This window comes from Anas platyrhynchos, chromosome 11 (genome assembly GCF_047663525.1).
Source record: "Anas platyrhynchos isolate ZD024472 breed Pekin duck chromosome 11, IASCAAS_PekinDuck_T2T, whole genome shotgun sequence".
Classification (NCBI taxonomy): Eukaryota; Metazoa; Chordata; class Aves; order Anseriformes; family Anatidae; genus Anas; species Anas platyrhynchos.
This window is the reverse complement of record NC_092597.1, coordinates 6,942,910-6,960,605: the sequence shown is the minus strand read 5'-3', so window position 1 is coordinate 6,960,605 and position 17,696 is coordinate 6,942,910. Positions and strand designations below refer to the sequence as shown.

At 38.4% G+C, this 17,696-nt stretch overlaps 2 protein-coding genes across 8 annotated transcripts in view; one reads left to right on the top strand and one right to left on the bottom strand.

Annotated features, from left to right (window-relative positions):
* TEX9 (testis expressed 9) overlaps positions 1-17,696 on the bottom strand; it is a 46,509-nt gene that overhangs the window by 17,325 nt on the left and 11,488 nt on the right. For 2 of the 5 annotated variants that reach the window (XM_027467148.3, XM_038184727.2), the window contains exons 1-3: positions 2,605-2,806; positions 2,416-2,501; positions 1,382-1,445 (exon numbers count right to left, since the gene is read on the bottom strand). In XM_027467148.3, the coding sequence (XP_027322949.2) occupies positions 1,382-1,445; positions 2,416-2,501; positions 2,605-2,661 (207 nt within the window). In that variant the 5' untranslated portion in view covers positions 2,662-2,806. Of the gene's footprint in view, positions 1-1,381; positions 1,446-2,129; positions 2,216-2,283; positions 2,305-2,415; positions 2,502-2,604; positions 2,807-17,696 lie in introns of those variants that run through there. The other 3 variants (XM_072043526.1, XM_072043523.1, XM_072043525.1) reach the window with 3 other exon arrangements.
* RFX7 (regulatory factor X7) overlaps positions 2,882-17,696 on the top strand; it is a 79,904-nt gene continuing 65,089 nt past the window's right edge. The window contains exons 1-2 of one of the 3 annotated variants that reach the window (XM_072043509.1): positions 2,882-3,020; positions 3,452-3,551. The gene's annotated coding sequence lies outside the window, so the exon portion shown is untranslated. Of the gene's footprint in view, positions 3,021-3,126; positions 3,552-17,696 lie in introns of those variants that run through there. The other 2 variants (XM_072043507.1, XM_072043508.1) reach the window with 2 other exon arrangements.

Here is a 17,696-nt window from a genome sequence, read left to right as displayed (position 1 = left end):
CCATAGAAATGAATTTTTCAAACATAGGAAAAGATAGCTAGAAATTAAAATACCGCTGATATCCCCAAGCATTTATTTCTGTTCCACAACATGTAATTACTGCCTTTTTACCATAAAACTTTTGCCCAACTTATCATCTGAGATGCTGTTACCCTTTCTTATTTTTTTCTGAAATGGAAAAGCAAATGCAGAGCAGGTGAAACAAATTTTCAATTTTAATTATTTTAGAGTAACCCTTAAAAATAAATCTTTGTTTTATTTTATGCAATACAGCTATAATTTGGACACTGATATGCTTTATGTACTTAAGAAAACAATTTAGCCTATCTAACACTGCATATTCAGCTAGCTTATGTTTCTAAGTTACAGTTAGAAAACATAACTAAATGCAGTTGTCCTGTTTAGTTTTTCTTTTTTAAACTTAGACTTGTTTTTCTTTTGTTGTTATATCTGTGCAGTCGGGCAGTGCTATGTGGTATATTAAGTGTCCCAAGAATATCTGATCTGCTGCTGCATTTAGAGGAGGGGAAAAAAGTGGTTTTGTTGTTGCTGTTTTTCTAAAGGGAAGAAACTAGATGCTATTTTGGATGTTTCACCTGCTTCTGCTCAAATGCCAAGCAGTTAACCTCAGTTTATCAGAGCTCAAGAGGGCAACATGTTTTCATAGGACACAAAAATGAAGTTTCAACAGTGTACAAACTACATGTATCTTTCCAGAATATTTAAGGATTTGGGTTCTAGGCCTTTTCTGAAGTGTGACATTATAATAAATATTTCTAATATTCAGAGCACCTTCTCTGAACCGTTTTGGGTATAAACCAGACCACCCCTGCTCCCTTTTTCATAATTTGCCCAATTTTAATATAAAAATTGGCACACGGCCAAAACAATTTTAAAAGATACTACCAACAAACAGGAAATTTTTCCGTTTTAAGAAAGCTTCCTTTTAACTAACTACATATTTTCTTTTTGTTATTCTTTATATTCCTTTCAGCTTGAACAATGTAGATCTTATTTCACTAGGATTATTGCAGAAGTATCTGGTTTTCAAATACTAAAATAACATTTTATTTAAGACATGGAAACATCTGCAGACACTTTACTTAAACTTCATAAAATGTTCTTATGTGATTTTATGTATAAATCTGCACAAGTGCTCTATGCATTTGTGAACATCTACCTACCTGATGAACTTACACAAAAATTATTCCTGCATGTGTCTTTAGTAGACGTTCACAATTTTGAAGGAAGTAAAGTTTAGACTGAATTTGAAACCAAAATACCTTTAGTTGTCATGGTCTAAATAATTTCTTTTGAAACTTGAACCTGTGTGCATGTGAACCAAGGCTAAGTTATGTAACAGTCTGCATAGCGTACTCACCATTACTTCTTCAGCCTGACGCACAAGTTTTTCTGTTTTTGCTTCTAATTCTGCATTCAGTCGCCTGAAAGTACAAATGCTTGTCAATGACTTTCTGAAAGATTTGAGGTATAGATGTAATTATGACAGTATCCGTCTTAACTAAATGAAATTGTAATAACTCCTACAAATGAACTACCAAATATACTTCAGGATATTATTCAAACTGATTCAACAGTTTCCTGGGTTTCTATCAAATCTATAATAAAATACCATATACATATTCAACGGTAAGGTTTAGACTTTGATTCCGAGAGGGAAAGGGAGCCCCTTACTTTCTGTTATGTCATTGCTTAATACACATTTAGGTCTTCAATTCCTCAACACTTTTGCTTTTACTTATAATGCTTATCTTACGTGTACTTAGCAGCAGGGGTTGGGTCAGGAGTCACATACCTTTTAATTACATATTCATTTAATTGTATCACCATACATATACATAGATTAGAACATGCTCATGTTTTTGCATGTGTCATTTTATGGCTTTTCACGTAGTGTAACGGGACACTGGATCACCTCACTGCTTACGGGAGCTGGGAACTGAGAGGAAGGAGTGTGCGTGCTTTTACACCAGGGCAGCAAGGTGCTTTCTGGTCTCTAACTGGGGCTGCCTTTTGGGATCCTCACGTCTCTCTGAAGCTTCAGAACTTTTAAGTCTTCTTTTAAAACAGTCTTAAGCACTTAGATCTTCCTAACTTAAAAGTAATACCTCTTTTATTATTGTTTTTAAGCAGAAAAATCTAATGCCCATGAGTGACTTAAGGCCTAGCGCAGCACACAGTCAACCCCGATGCTCCTGTGCAAAACGGCGGTAGGAAGCTGCACTGCAGCAGCAGGAGGAAAAAAAAAAGTTCCAACCCCACTTTTAGTACTCTCATCCGTGCATTTGGTAAAAGCGGCTGAGAGATTCCGACGCTGGGGATGACCCGCAAGCCCCGCTGAGCTAGCGGGGTGCCGGTGAGGCGCTGAGGGACCGCCGCCCCCCGCCTCCTTACTTGTACTCCGCCTCCTTGGCCAGCAGCGCGCCGCTCACCACGCTGCTCCCAGCGGGCGGCGAGGGGCCGCCGGGCGCTCTCCGCACCTGCAGCGAGGATGAGTCAGAGAACGGGACGGGACGGGGCCCGGCCGGGCCGCCTGCCCCGAGCCGTGCCCGCCACCCCGAGCCCGAGCCGCCGCCGCCTCACCCCGGGCATGGCGCTGCCGCTGCCCCGCCGGACCCCGCTCTTGCCGCCCGCCGCCATTTTGTTCGCGCGGCGGCTGCTGCGCGGCGTCGCCCTCGCCCGGGCAACCGGCGGGCGCCGCTCCCTCTCCGGCCCCGCTGCCGGCGTTTTTGTCGCCCCCACCGCGGGCCGTAGCCCTTGGCGAGTCTCTTCTGGCGCCGCTGGGTCCCGGGGGCGGGGGCAGTGCCCGTCGCGGCACGTTAGGGGCACTGCTGCAGGCGCGGGCAGCCACGTTTCGGCCCCGGCTTGGTCGGGCGTTTCCTCACACACACCGTGTCCGGAGCCCCCTGACACAGCCTGCGGCCTGAGGGGGACCGGCTCCCAGAGCAGAGGACAGGGACCAAGCGGCTCACAGCATCGCTGGGCTGCCAAGAGTTTGGGTGAGGGAGAAGTGATGAGGTCTGAGGTGGCTTTACACCCGTCATTGCACTAAATAGTTATTAGAACTCTGCCCTTAAGCCTTTTGGCCTCACGTATCATCCGTCATCACCTTTTCAATATGGCAATTGTTCCACTCCTACCCCATTTACTGCACTCGTGCTCTCTCATGTGTGCATTTTCTGTTCTTAGTTTTCTGTGATTGTTGTCTCTTTTTAGCCTTGTCCTCCGCTATGTTTTTGAATCTTTCCATTATTTTTGTCCCTCACGCCCACGCTGTTTGATTTTGATGCATTTCTCCCTCCCAGTCAGCTACTGGCTCGTTCCCCTTTTCACACATGGTTTGTACTCCCACTCACCTGCTCATTCAGCTGTTTTCCTTTCACACGTTTCTAGATGATGATGCCCTACTGTTGATTTCCCTCCCTGGCAGTTTCTGAACCCTGCACCTCTGAGGAAGAATCAGAAAAGCACCATTCTGAGCTGCATTGAGCCTAAGGGTCAGAGGTCTGGATCTGGATGGCCTTGATGGGGTTAGTTCATTAACATTTCTGTCTCTGCAACACATGTACAGTCACATATGTATATCTGGATGTCTATACAGTAACAATAGTATACCCTGAATTATATAGACTATGCTTTTAATGAAGAGATATGCACAGAAGAAATCACAGGGACTTAACTGATTAAACACAGAGGGGCCATATAGTTGAAGAATACTTCTGATTTCTGATATATAATACTTCTGAATACTTCTGATTTCTGCAGAAGTATTAGTTGCAAAACAGAAGAAATGCTTGGAGATTAACTTTGAGCACCAAGACATGAATTGTAATGGGATAAATGGCGATGAAATGAAAGACAGGACAAATGTGATTAGCGGAAGGCAAAAAATACAAATACCAATATAGAAAATGAAAGTGCTTAATGTTAACATTGGTATTGATACAAAGGGGAAAGGGATGAGCCTATGAAAAAGAAATTACAGAGCTTTTGGAAAAAACAGACAAGAATTCAGACCGTTACAGACTTTTTTTTTTTTTTTTGGTCAGTGAGAATGGCAAGAGGTTAATGGGTGGTGGCCTTTGAAAAACAAAATGCAGAATTTAACTCTAATGGTTAGGCTTTTGATTTGGAGAAACAAGGAAGAGAGAGGTCAATAGACGAAACTGGACCTGCACCAAGGGAAAGACAGGTTTTGTTAAGTAATAAATTGTCAATTCTAAGAGGGATTATAGCATCATAACCAAAATGAGGTTTTGGGGGACTTTAAGAGAAACAGAAAAGCTAGAGAATACCAACAAGGTGAAAGCTATAATGCCAATATGAAAGCTATAAGGATGAACATGCTCGTTCCAAATGGTAACAATTTTTTTTTTTCAAAAGAAAAGTATTTTTTTTTCTTTTTGCAGACAAATATTTTGGTAAGATACCCACTGTTTTTGAAGTTTTCATCCAATATAACTGTATAAGATCATGACGTTAAAAATGGCATAAACATTAGCTAGAGGATCTCTGCTAGTTAGGTATGCAGGCAACAAGATCACTGGTTGAGATTAGAGAGATTAGAGCCACTTTTTTTAGCTAGCTTTTAGCTAACTTGATAAACAAAAGTGGGGTAATTTATTGTATCATAAATGATTAAATATGTTAACAAACACAGCAACACAGTTCTTTTTGTGTAGAGCCCTCTGGGAATGATAACATACATACGTATTAGGATTGCAGATTTGCACATTTCTCTATGATCCACAACATGATTTATTTAATACGATTTATTTTATTGAAATATTTAAATCCAGTTGTACTGGATTTAAAATTCAACTACCTATATTTAAAATAATATGAAAAGATGAATATGTTTAGATAAGTATTTTTTGGTGAACTTTAAAGTATTTCTCCAGAGATGCAGAAAACAGAAATAAAGAGATTGTTATATTCTTTATCCCCTACTCCATTAAGGTTTTACCACTTTGATGTTGACTTGATGTGACCTTAACAGTTGTGGTTAATTCTATAATACTTAGTTGGTAACTGGGTAGAGAATAGGCTTATATTAGAAGGGACAACCAATAGCGAGATACTTACAGAGCTAGCAGAATTTATTTAATTTATCTGAAAAAAGCACTTGAAAACAAAACATTGGTATGGTCTGAGATTTATCTGACATTATTTGTTAGCAGATTCCCAGTTTCCCTTTAATCATTTCTAAAACGTTAACCTAAAAATCATGATTATAATACCACGTTTTTGTAATTTTGAAACAGAGTTTGGATTTCAAATGGATCAATATTTGTGATCATTTTGAGCAATAGTTGAGATCTATTGCTAGTATCCCTCCATGATTAGTGGTTGTAAATCTTCATTCTTCTGTAGCTTCCACGTACTGCATTATTTTTAATTTTATAAGGTTTCTTCAGGATGATGTTGTTCTCATAACCCAATGGCTCTAACAAAAATGCATGCATTCCAAGTTAAGTGGTTCACTGCATTGCCATTGTTGATCTTTCAGCAAAGGAGGAGGCAGATCATAGAACAAAAGAGCTCGATCAGTATAGCTGGTAGGAGTGGTTCAGGACAGAAGGGTATGTGTTGCTGATATGCTGTTAGAATAGTTTATTGCAGAAGACAGCTGAGGATCAATATACAGTGTTTGCTTTTGATTAGATCAAAGAACATGCATTATTTGTTACCTATGGCCCTCTTCTTTCTGCAAGCACAAGCGTGGACTACTTTCCTTTTCAAAATAAGAATATAAAAACTTGAGTTTTATATATTAACCTGTTATTTTTACAAGTTTAGATTTATTTTTTTTCCTCCTAGTATATTCTTATTGGCTTAGTGTCTTCAACATTCATTATATAGAATTTTCCATGCCTCTCATAAAAGTTGTGACATTTAGTAGAGACTTCAATACCATCCATAGCTAACAGTGTAGGAAAGCACAGGATTTTCATGCATGTGCATACTACTTGTCAGAAACAGAGGAACAATAGTGTTTAGGAGAAGATGTTCCTCCATAAAAATCGTTGCTAATGCATCAGGTCAAAGAGACAGCAACTGATACCATTGCTGAAGTTGTGTTTTGTTTATTTTTAGGCCCGTGCTAAACAAATAGCCTAAATAGCATCATATATATGCAAAAGGCTTACCATTTTTAGATCAACAATTACATTAAGGGTTGTATATTGTCCTTGGTAATGTGGTAGAACTAAATTCAATTAAACTCGCATATATGAGAGAGGCCTGTGATAAAATATTATCTGAGTACAACTCTAGAAGGAAATGGCTTTTACAGGACTTACTGCAGCCTGTTGAACTCTCCATACTGGGAAAGAGGGATGCTTTACAGAGGCAAACTGTGTCATTCTTACGTGTATGCAAGTTTCTTTGACCAGTACAGTCTGTACTGCTTAGATTACCCAGCTCTGGGTTGAGCAGTCATGAATAGACTGTTTACTGCACTATGTTTACATTCTCAGCTCTGAATACTGGTACTTTTCTCAGTCAACACCCACGTTTTTAGGCAAGTGAATCCAAAGCAATCCAATCCACTCTCAAAGGAGGTCTGTGTTACTGGGGCTGCCTCTGTTGCAGCAGTGTGCCACACAACGCTGCCATATCTCGTGGTCCACGTGACATAAGCTGCCGTTCACACCATGCCTCTTATCTGCTTGCTTCACAAGCAGGGCATGCACAGGGAGCCTCACAGAGAACAAAAACCACAGCCTGTGCAGGCTGAACCAAGTAACAAGGAAGTAAACTAGAGACAGGCTGACTGTAGCACATGCAGACAGGCAAGGAATGTAAAGTTAACAGGCAATGTTCATCTATCTATCTATCTATCTATCTATCTATCTATCTATCTATCTATCTATCCTAAATGTACCACAGAGGATGTCAAACTTGCATCCAATCACATCATTGTAACAAGCCACTGCAACACTTGCACCCACCCACTTCACACTAGAATAGTTTCCCTACCTTAAATTTTTGTTTCATTTTTCTAGTTCCAATTTCCTGGAGGGGCAAGGAGGAAGAGCAGAATTTTGGAATGAATTATATGTGAAATTTCATATTTAGCAGTTTTCTGAAAAGTCGGGGGGGTTGGCTGCACTGACCCATCTTAGTTTTTACTTTAAAAGATAGAATTGGTATTTCGTACATACTGTGTGGAGTACTTTAGGAGTAGTAACAGCCAATCTCACCCCCAAATCAGGCTAATTTTAATAAAATACATAATTTTGTGCAATTACAGAGAAAATAATGCAAACTTGTTTACCAACGATCATTTTCAAACATTAGTGGAGTGGTAGGATCTAGACAACGTTAAGCTATTTAATCAATAACCCAGACACTGAGGGAATTCCCAGACAGCTGTTGGATTTTTCTCCCAAAATCAGTAACAATAATCCAGTGGTGTTTGAAATGGCATGATTGCATATTGTAATGTATTAAAATACCTTTTGTAATGTATAAAAATACATGCTGATATTTCCTCATGGCTCTCTAATTCCTCCACAAGTATTATTAATAGCCACGTATTTCTTATGGAAAAGCTGCTAACTGCTTGGGCATAGGAAGCCTGGAAAAAAATCTTTTGACTTTACCAGCAAATATCCTAAAATGGTTTACTGTTAGTATAGACTGTTATCACATGTTTTTTAGTGTACTGACACTGATGGATGTTAGTTGTTATGCATCAAGTTGGTGTGGCAGAAGCAGAGGAGGTGTGCGTGAACCGACCACATGGATTTCAAAGGACAACAGGCCTGGGGGATGGGCAAGCTGACCTAGTAAGTCTTTTCCATCTCCAGTGCCTCCAGTTCTGCTTTCATACGGGTTTCGGTTTGATGGAAATATTTGTCTTGTTTCCAGTAGCTGTGTAGACACATACAACATCCAGTTGCTATGTTGTTCTAGATGATGATTATATAGCTGTAACTAGCTTGCTTAGGGTGTTCAGAATGCTGTTTACAAATACAAACATTTTTCTTTGTTCTTCTCTGCTTTGCTATTGGAGCTTACGTATTTCTGTGTCATCCTTTCTAACCTAATCCAAACAATAACCTTGGCTCAACAATTTAAACATATTGAATCCCCAAACAGAGTAGTTTTTCCTAGTAATACTCTGATTACAGCAGCTTTTATGTCTGAACAGGAAAGGACCTTAAACACTAAATCTCATCAGAACTGTAAAAAATAAGTGGTGAGCATCAGTCACATTTTCTTGAAATACCACAAGTCTTTCTTGAGGCCTAATCCTTTAATCTCTGGATTTTGGGCACTTCTGTTCTGATTACTAGGGATCAAAAGGTTTGGCAAATACTCTTCAGACCGTTCTTCAAAGTGGCCACTGTAATGTTACCAGGTTATGACAAGTTTATGATTTTTTTGTTGTAGTAGTAGCTGCTGGATTTTTTTTTTTGGGGGGTGGGGGTGGGGGGGCAAAAACAAGCAAACCAAAGCCAAGAAAAACAAGATAATCAGTCTGTCTCACTGAAAATTATTAATAATTAAAAAGCACGTGGTCCTCCAGTGTGGTGATTCAGAAGATTCCAGAAGACAGCAACATCAAAGTAAGAGAACTATCTTTCTCTGATGATGGAAATTCCTCCTACTGCGTAAGACATAACATTTTCTAGTTGATGGTACCCCTAAAGAGCTGCTAGGATGTATACAAACACTTTTCCTAGCTTGTTCCCAAAGCAACAATTCATTTTACTTAAATTAGAAATCTTACACTATTTCCTATCTGAAATGCCGTCATGTGTGAAGTTGCATTTAAAAAAAAGTGTTTTGCATCCTTAGACCGCAATCAGTCCCTTAGACCTGGCCCTTAGATAATTCTGTCAAATGTTCTCTGGAAAAGTACACTTTTTTTTTTTTCCTCTCCAAATCAGGTTATTTCTTCATCCTATTTCAAACAAAGGCTACATAAGTTGAAATAAATCAGTGATTCCTTCTTCCAAAATTTAATTTTCATTATAGAAAACCAGAAGTAACATAGGGCTAAATGTTTTCCCAAATATTTCTTACTTAATCACTGGAACTAAGACTGCCAGTTTATATGTTAGTTTCTCTGTCTAAAGAACACAATTCCATCTCCCTTAATCTTAAGGGAGGCAACAAGCTGCTATGAAGCAGAAATCACCTTTCAAAAGAATGGCATGCTACTGACATGGTAAACTTTGAAAAAGAAACCATCTTGTCACCCAGTGCAGAGCCCTGCAGTCACTACAGGAGCAAATGCAAATTTGGCCATGCTGTTCCTGCTGATCCCATTCATCATCATTAACCTGCATTTATTGTTACTCTCCGTGCTGTTGTCAGTGAGAAATATAATCATGTATTTAGTACCAACAACCATATAATCTGAAAGAGCCAAATACTCTTCTGTTCTTTTAATGCGTATTTTATTTGCATAGGTGTGTTGTGACTTGTATCCAATTCTTTTCCACTTGCAAGAGTATGTTCTGCGCATGCTGTGCGGCATAAAAATTATTTAGAAAACACATTTTTTTTATTGTTGCTTTTATGAGACTTGCCACGTTGTATATTTGAGTGTGCATATCAAGGATGAATGCAGATGAAGTCTTAAAATCGCTGTGCCATGTTGACAACAGCAAAACAGGTCTGCCTTTTACTACTAACTTGCGTATTTTTATTAACTTTTCATTTGGTGCAGAGTAAGATGTAATCTAAAATATTTGGTGACTATAGTGTGGCATCACCAAGCAAATTAGTATTATCTAACAAGTACAAACAAGTTCTAACGTTTTAAAAGTGGCAGTGTTAGCATTCACAAATAATATATTCTCAGTGTAGCCTTAAACTAGAATAACACGTTTTGGTATTTGCTCATTCTACATTGCTTGATAAAAGAAATGCTAATTCAGTCTGCATTGTCAGTTCAGCCCTTGGCTCCTCTGTTAATTCCCTCTCTGCGATAGAAAACCCATAACAGTGTAATAAAATGAAGTGAAAGTCCACCTACATTCTCCTGTGTAAAACTGCCAGTGTGAATGCATGTGACTCGTTAGTGCATTAAACTGCTTTGGGAAATTATTTCAGCTTAGGTGAGGCACAAATGCTTTCACTGAATATAACTATATGTATAGTTCAGTGTGGGGCAGAACAGAAAATATTAGTTATTTTTTTACCTGTTTTCATAAACAAATGCCAACAGTGATTGTTATTATTTGCAGAGCCAGCAAAAATTCATTTGATTTTTTTCTTCTTCTGCCACACGAAAAAGAGATGTTATTTTAACAACACAGTGTTTGATAGCTTTTAAAAATACATGGCCTAATTTTTAGGCATGCTGAGCACCCACAATTGCAATTGAAGTCAGCTCTAGCTGAAGATGCCCCACAGCACTCTGAGGCAGTCCCTCAGATTTGAGATCCAAGTACAACATTAATGAATGTCTCTGATGTGAGGGTAGCTTCCAGGAAAAGCACAAGGGGGTTTGTTTTCAGTTCATGGACTAAACTTCGGCTGAGTCTTTTGAGAAATACATATATCGAGCACGTCCAAAACTTGGCCAAGGTATCAACGCAGCAATCTAATTTAGCAGTAATTTGTAAGTTAGCTTAAACTGAATCAGGACTTCACTAATGGGAATTGCTTTGTGAGGGGAAATGCATAGATCAGGATCTGGACATCTACTGTGGGACAGTAAGGCACAGCTAAGCATCTGTCTTTCAAAGAAACTACCTTGCCATGGCAAAAATAACCTTGGACTGAATACTGTACTGAATTTGCAGGCTAGGACCATTTGGCAGGGATTTAAAGTTTTTTTTTTTGTATAGTCACAACTTTTTTTTTTCCTTAGAGCAGCTACGATTTTCCCAGGATTCATGCTTCAGCAGGCAACAGCAGATAACTGGGAAGGCCTCCCAGAAAAATAAATGACACAAAAAAATTCAAACCCCTGACAAAAACAAATACATAAATACAAATTTTCCTAGATGTAAACGCAACAAAGTGGAAAAACGTCCTCGCTTCTGTCTCATCACTCCTTACAGTCCTCTTTTCCAAGCAGAGTTGAATCCCTGCTGTCATTTAGGTATTGTACATGCATTGAGTGCCACAGGACAGATGTACAAGCAGTATAGTGGCAAGTGAAAGGCCTTTAAAGTGAAAGTTCCTTTAAAATTTATTGTCAAATAACTTATTAGCATTATTAAATGAACTGCTGTGTTCACATGCTCTGAACTTTTCGTTAACAGAGTAGTGGGAGAGGAGAAAAACTGGCTAACGTTAATTTTGAATGAATCAGCTTTTATGCCTTTGGCTGTCCTGAGTAAAAAGAGCACTCCAAAGGCATTTAAGTTCAAAGGCTGCATTGTGGGTTCTTTTCCCTAAAACCCGATCAAAAGAAAAAGTTCCATTGGAACAGCTATTTTGTTTACTTAGATTTAAACAATCTTCTCCAGTGTTTGCAACTCAGATTTTGCAAGATCGTGCCACTGCATAAGGAACACAAAGGGGAATGTAGAGATGAAAGCGATTGTTATCAAAGAAAAGTTGAATCCTCACTGTAAACTGATAGCTCAAATAGTGAAAATATTCATTGTAAAATTATTTCTGGTTTCAATAAATTAAACAGTTCACACTTAAACATTAGGTGTAAAGTTAAACTTAATCCATTTTAAATGATATAAATCAACATATTAAGTGTCTGTGGTTATAACCATGTAGTGCTGCCTTTCACTTACATTGAGTCTTAAAATGTATTTAAATAGAATTAAAAGGCAAAATAATAAAATTCTGCTCTGAGATGGCCATAAGCTTTTGTCATACCTCCCACATGGTGACTTCACTTCTGTGAAGATCACTTGCCTGTCATTGCTTAAACAGAACTAACAGCTGTATTGTAAATGATAGTTTTAGAACAAAAAGAAAGTCCAAAATTGCACTAAGCCAAAATAACGGATACTGTTCATCATGAAAACTTTCTGTATTCATTATGAAAATACTGTTTGTAGAGGAGGCCATTATCACTGGCATGAACTTTAATGTATTCCGTCACAAATGTATTTGAGATTCCTCACTTAGGGACTCTCTCATTAAAAGTAATGTGTCATGCTGGTCATGTAAAGTTGCTGAGGTCTCTTTATTAATCTTTCAAACCTCAGAAGAGAACTTTATAGTTTAAATTTGAAATCTTATTAGGAAGATATTGAATACAGTAAAATCATCTTAATAGTTTTTAATAAACTAACTCTTGTCAGACGATTTGAGCAAACCCCCAAATAACCAGGTGTTTGCTCTCGTACAACATTGCATGTGAAAGAGAAAAAAAGCAGCTAATGACAATGAAAAATAACTTCTTTTTTCCTTTATCTTTGAAGTCAGCACAGCATGAACAATCATGGGTCCTTTCCCTGTGTTGCTCTGGCACCATGACTAGGTGTTGTCCTGTGTTAGAGAAACCACCTCCATAAAGGTTGTGGTTTATTTTCCATGCAGCTTTTCCAACGGCGTTGACATTAGCAGTAAAGCTGCAAATGATGTTATTCCATGCCATGGATAGCTGTGTTCCTTATGCAGTCAGCAGCCCAATAGGAAACAAACATAAGCTGCCCCTTTCCTGGGTCGTGTTGAACAACCATTAGATAACTGCTGGCCTCTTGTGTCTGAACATTGAGCGCTTTGTGGAGGAGTGTCCAGGTTTGTGCCAGCGGAATTGTACAAAGCTACCTATGTGACAATGATGCTTGGTGCTCTGCTAGAGCTACAGGAGGCTCTGCTCACGGAACAACTGAAAACATATTCTTCCCTACCTGTCTACCAGTTTTGTAGATCTCTGAAAAGATTTGAGTTTTGTTGGAGATTTATGTCAAATGGGAATACTTTTTCAGGAAAGTGGTTAAGCTCATATATAGTGTTAAGCATGTGAGCTGTTATCTAACTGCATCACTGAATCAGATTTCTAAATTTGTTTCATCTCCTTTTGAATGGAAATTGATCCATCTTCTGAAATATTGCTCATGCTAACCAAAACATATCTTTGTTTCCAGAAAGACATGCTAGTTGAGTTCATATTTGCCTTTAAAGTTTGTTTTTTTCCAACCAAACTTTGGGGAATAGTTTAAATTATGTCTGGGTTACAGTAGAACGAATTTCATAATGAATACATAAGAAATGGGAGAAGCAAATCTAGCATTCCTGCAAGAAATATGAAGTGCCCTATTTTATTGTTTGATCTATGGTTGTGAAGTGCTGTTTGAGATTAATAAATGTACTTCTTTCACTTCAAATCTTTTCTTAATGTTTTAATCCCACAAAGTATTTATTCTTTAAATTAGTAATATAGTATGAAACCCAAATGTCTCTTTCCAAATTCTTTTAGAATTTAATTTCATATGTTTAGCTCATTTTTAAGACCTCATGTAAGCCCTTTGCAACCTGTACTCTTGCATTTGCTGCATCTATTTTTCACGTTTTTCTATCCTGTATGTTATCTTTATGGCAGAGACCACCTTTTGTACTGATCTGTGTAGACTGGAGTCTTTGCAATGTGTTTTGTAGGAGTTGTAGACACAGAGTAGACCCGAGCTCATTACCTCAGCTTTCCACCCTTGCAGTGATACTTGTGGCTAGGTGGCTTTAACCTTAATCTGAAAATACCTCGGTGTTACTGCTGCTGGTTCAGCTCCCTGAGACCACTACTCTGGAGACAGTTCATGTGAAAGGTTTTGTGTTTTAGGTCAGCTAGTACCCAGACATTCATCACAAAAGCAGGTAGAGTAGTGGGAGAAATTGTAAGAAATGACTCCTTTGGTTGAGGGAGAACAGCTGAAGAGCAGAACCCACATTTCCTTGTGAAACACCAAAGAAGGCTGACAATGCAAATCTGTTCCCACATAAGCACTGTTTGAGAGTAACAGCTATCATGCCCAAATGTCAATGGCATGTATTCAGGATAGCCTCTCCTCAGCAGAAAAGCAACATTTTGGTGCTCTTTCTATATTTGATAACTGCTGAAAATGTTGGATCTTAAAAGCCGGATGTGGCTGAACTCTCTGGCTAAGGCCTATTCTCTTATTTGTTCGTACTTTGACCAAAGGATTACACTGACAGTTTCACAGGATCCAAAATTGCATTTAATCTGTTTACAGAGCTACATACCTGATTTGAATGTGAAAGAAGGAAATGAAAGTGACTATTTCTATGTCATCTGATATCTGTTCACAGGGAGCAGAAATTACTGTCTAGCCTTCTTCCCCAGGAAAGCCTATCCGACTGTGCCGTGTAACTGTGTGGTGCTTGAACATGCAGTATAGCCACACAAAATACCAAAAAAAGCACTAGCGAGCAGTAAAAGGACTAATGCACACAAGTAGAGTTACAGGAATTAGAATAATCCCTGCATGACCATAACTGAAGGTAATTTCACTTGCAGTTGTCAAACTGAGCTAAACTGGCAACCAAAGGAATGTGTATTTGTAATCCCTAGCGGTGCACTTGCAGTAAAAGAGACTCAGGCATGGCACATTCAGACAATATCACCTCTTTCAAATTCACTCAGCCTGTGCAGTACCCTGCACTTTTTCTCTTTGCTTTTTTTGGTCGCAGCTCACACATCTGTGAATCATTCAAGGGGAAATTTTGAGAGATGCTATGTGTCAGGTCAATCCAGGTTCATTCACTGTATGTCCTTAGAAAGCCAGAAATTCTGGTGTGTAAACAACGGGGGAGGGGAGGGGAAGGTTTAATAAGACAGACAGAGTTGATTTTTTCTCTAAATATTGCGTATAATTTGGTTTTCTAATTATGCACTAAACTACAGTTGTATTTTCTTTAATTCAGTTATACAAATGCAGAAGTCAATATTTCTGCACTGTGTGTTATGAAGAATGCACAGAGAAAACCTTTGTTATTTTTCTGCTGCTAAAGGAGCTGTTCAAGTTAAACCATATTCCTCTACACAGCAACAGCAAAGTAAATGACAGCATTAATTCAATCCAGAGTGCTTGATAAATTGAGAGGGGTTGTTTACCTAGTGTATTAAAAAGTCTCTTGGGATGGATTTTATTGTGATCTGCATAGTCATCCATCTTCCTATACTGTCTGTGCTCATGTTTGTGAGTAAAACATATACAGTAATTTAGCATTCAGATAATCCCACAGCTATAATCCAGACAGAGTTAGCTCAAATTTTTCCAGGATTTCTATTATCTAGATTTAGCAGCGTGGTGTTGACTGGATATTTTAAATTGCCGCAAATGCTTTTTTATGCAATAAACAACATATTTTGATGATCTCATAATTGAAGCTGTGGATTCTTCCTGGCATTAACCACATAAAAAAAAAAAAAAAAAAAAAAAGTATCTTTGTGAGGACTGTGATTGCACAGCTGGAGCATGGTTTTAATGGATTCCAGCTATTTGACTACATACTATATAAGATCATACAATGTTTTTGCGAAAATCAATGTAAAATGTTCCTTCCCTGTAGTAGTGCAGGTAATCTGAAGAATGTTCATCTCCACAGATCATCTATTTGAAAATGAACTCAACTGCTTCAATTTTAATAATGTTTTGCTACACTATATTTTACAATATAATAATACAGAGCCTGGCTCTTTTATAGCACTTTGAATAAACAGATTGGAGAGCTTTTATTGTTTTCAGTTTCCTCAGACAGAACTTCTACTTTTTCTCATTCAGCAGTTCCTAGGAAACAAGGGAGTCCAGGAGGAGGGAAAGCATCATTATCTGAATGAAATAAGGGTATATTGAAGTCCAAGCGCACTGGCTACCTTTCGCAGTAGACCACCCTTTGTAGTAGGTTCCTCTGATTAATTGCAAATGTATTCAAGGGAGCAGAGCAGACATTGTTGAGAGAGTCCAAATACGCTTGTACCAAAAATGCCAGACCTCCCACACTTGCTAGCATTGGTGGAGCTGCAGGAGTAAGAATGCTTACTTATGTGGGAGATTTTGGGGAGGGAAGTGCACTGTGGAGAAAATTTTAACGCTGCTGTTTTTACCAGAGGAGAGCATCTGAACTGAGGCAAACAGCAGGACAGGGCAGTGCATGCAGTGTGCTGTGCCTAGCAATTCTGTTGTAAATGTGAAAAGTACATTATTAACCTTAAGGACAGATCTTTTGGGAAGCGGCTTGTGCGCACCTGGCCATACTTTGATGCTAAGGTTGTCCATAAGTGTCTGAGAAATTCAAAAAAAGCAAACTAAATGGAACCCTTTGTGAGATTTGGGATGCCCTGAGTCATACTATTGCTCCCCAGGCTGGAGGATTCAGATGCAAGTTCACTGGGTGAATTCAGGTATGCTCCTCCTGAAACCATTGTGCTGTGTTTCAGATACCTTCTCTGACCATACAATATTGCCAGTCCTAAAAACTTTAAAAATCTTAAAAGGGGTTTTAAATGTGAAAAGAGAGAGAGGATGCTCATGTAATCGCTTGTGATAAAGCTGTTGAAGATACAATACTTTGCTTAGTCCCCAGACTTCAGGTTTGCTAAAACTATGGCAAAAAAAAAAAAAAAAAAAGAGAGAGAGAAAGAGAGAAATACACCGCATATATGTGGCAATACTTTTGGTTTCATACTTGCTGTGAGTTATTCTTTGCTGTAAATGCTATAGTAATTGGGTTTCAGATGCAGCAGTGCTTACGTACTTGCAACGAAAAAGAAACTAACAGACCATTCACTCGCCTCACCCATCTGCTGCCCCTGGTAAAGCAGTGGGACTTCTCCTGTTGCGCTAAAGAGAAAGCCCCGACTTCTGGTGAGAAGTATTTATTCTCAAATATCTATCGATATCCAAGTTGCATCCCCAGTAAGTCAGAACTATGGAACTGTAAAGCCAGTAAGATGGAAAAGCAACCCGATAGCTCTTAAACTGCTCTTTCTTCCTGACAGTGCCTGGGACACCAGTTGTTGTCCAAGTTGAAACAGTGGTTGGGAGTTTTCAAGCCCCAATTCTTTCCTGAAAATAATTTCCTTAGACCCCTAAAAAGTGGTGTCAAAACCATAGATGAGCAGATTTAAAAATAGCTCTGATATTCTTATGTCATAACTGCATCTTTATTTGAACAGAAATTCAAAACGATCTTAAATTTTACAATCAGAGTCTAAGGAAGTTGCAGATGTACCCACAGGCCTTGTTGCTACACATAGGGTTTTTTTTTTCTACCCTATTATATCCTGATCCCTCTTTCAGCAATTACTTTGAACCATGCTAAGGACACTTTTTCTTACTCCATTTAGATTTTCACGTGCTAACGCAAATGCATCTTAAAATATCATCTTCCCAAGTTATTAGATCCAGAGCTTGATGATGCATACTGGACTAAGTTGAAGCATCAGACTAGCAAAGAAAGACCAAGACATGAAAGAACATCTTGTAAATATTGACATATTGTTTTTATGACTAACCTATGATTATTCTTTAACTTGCCTATGCTTTCAGAACTAAAGGGAGGGAATTTGTATAGCAGAGCAATGTTTTTCTACAAATAGTGACTAAATACTATGAGTATAAAACTTTCTGTTAAAGCAATCCTTCAAAAAAAAAAAGTTTAGAACAAAAAAAAAGAAAATATCTGATAGTGGGGTGGATCTGGTATGTTTAAATGTCACATCACTATTTTCTGTCTGCATATGACATTTGAGATTAAGTACATTGTGAACAAAATATAAA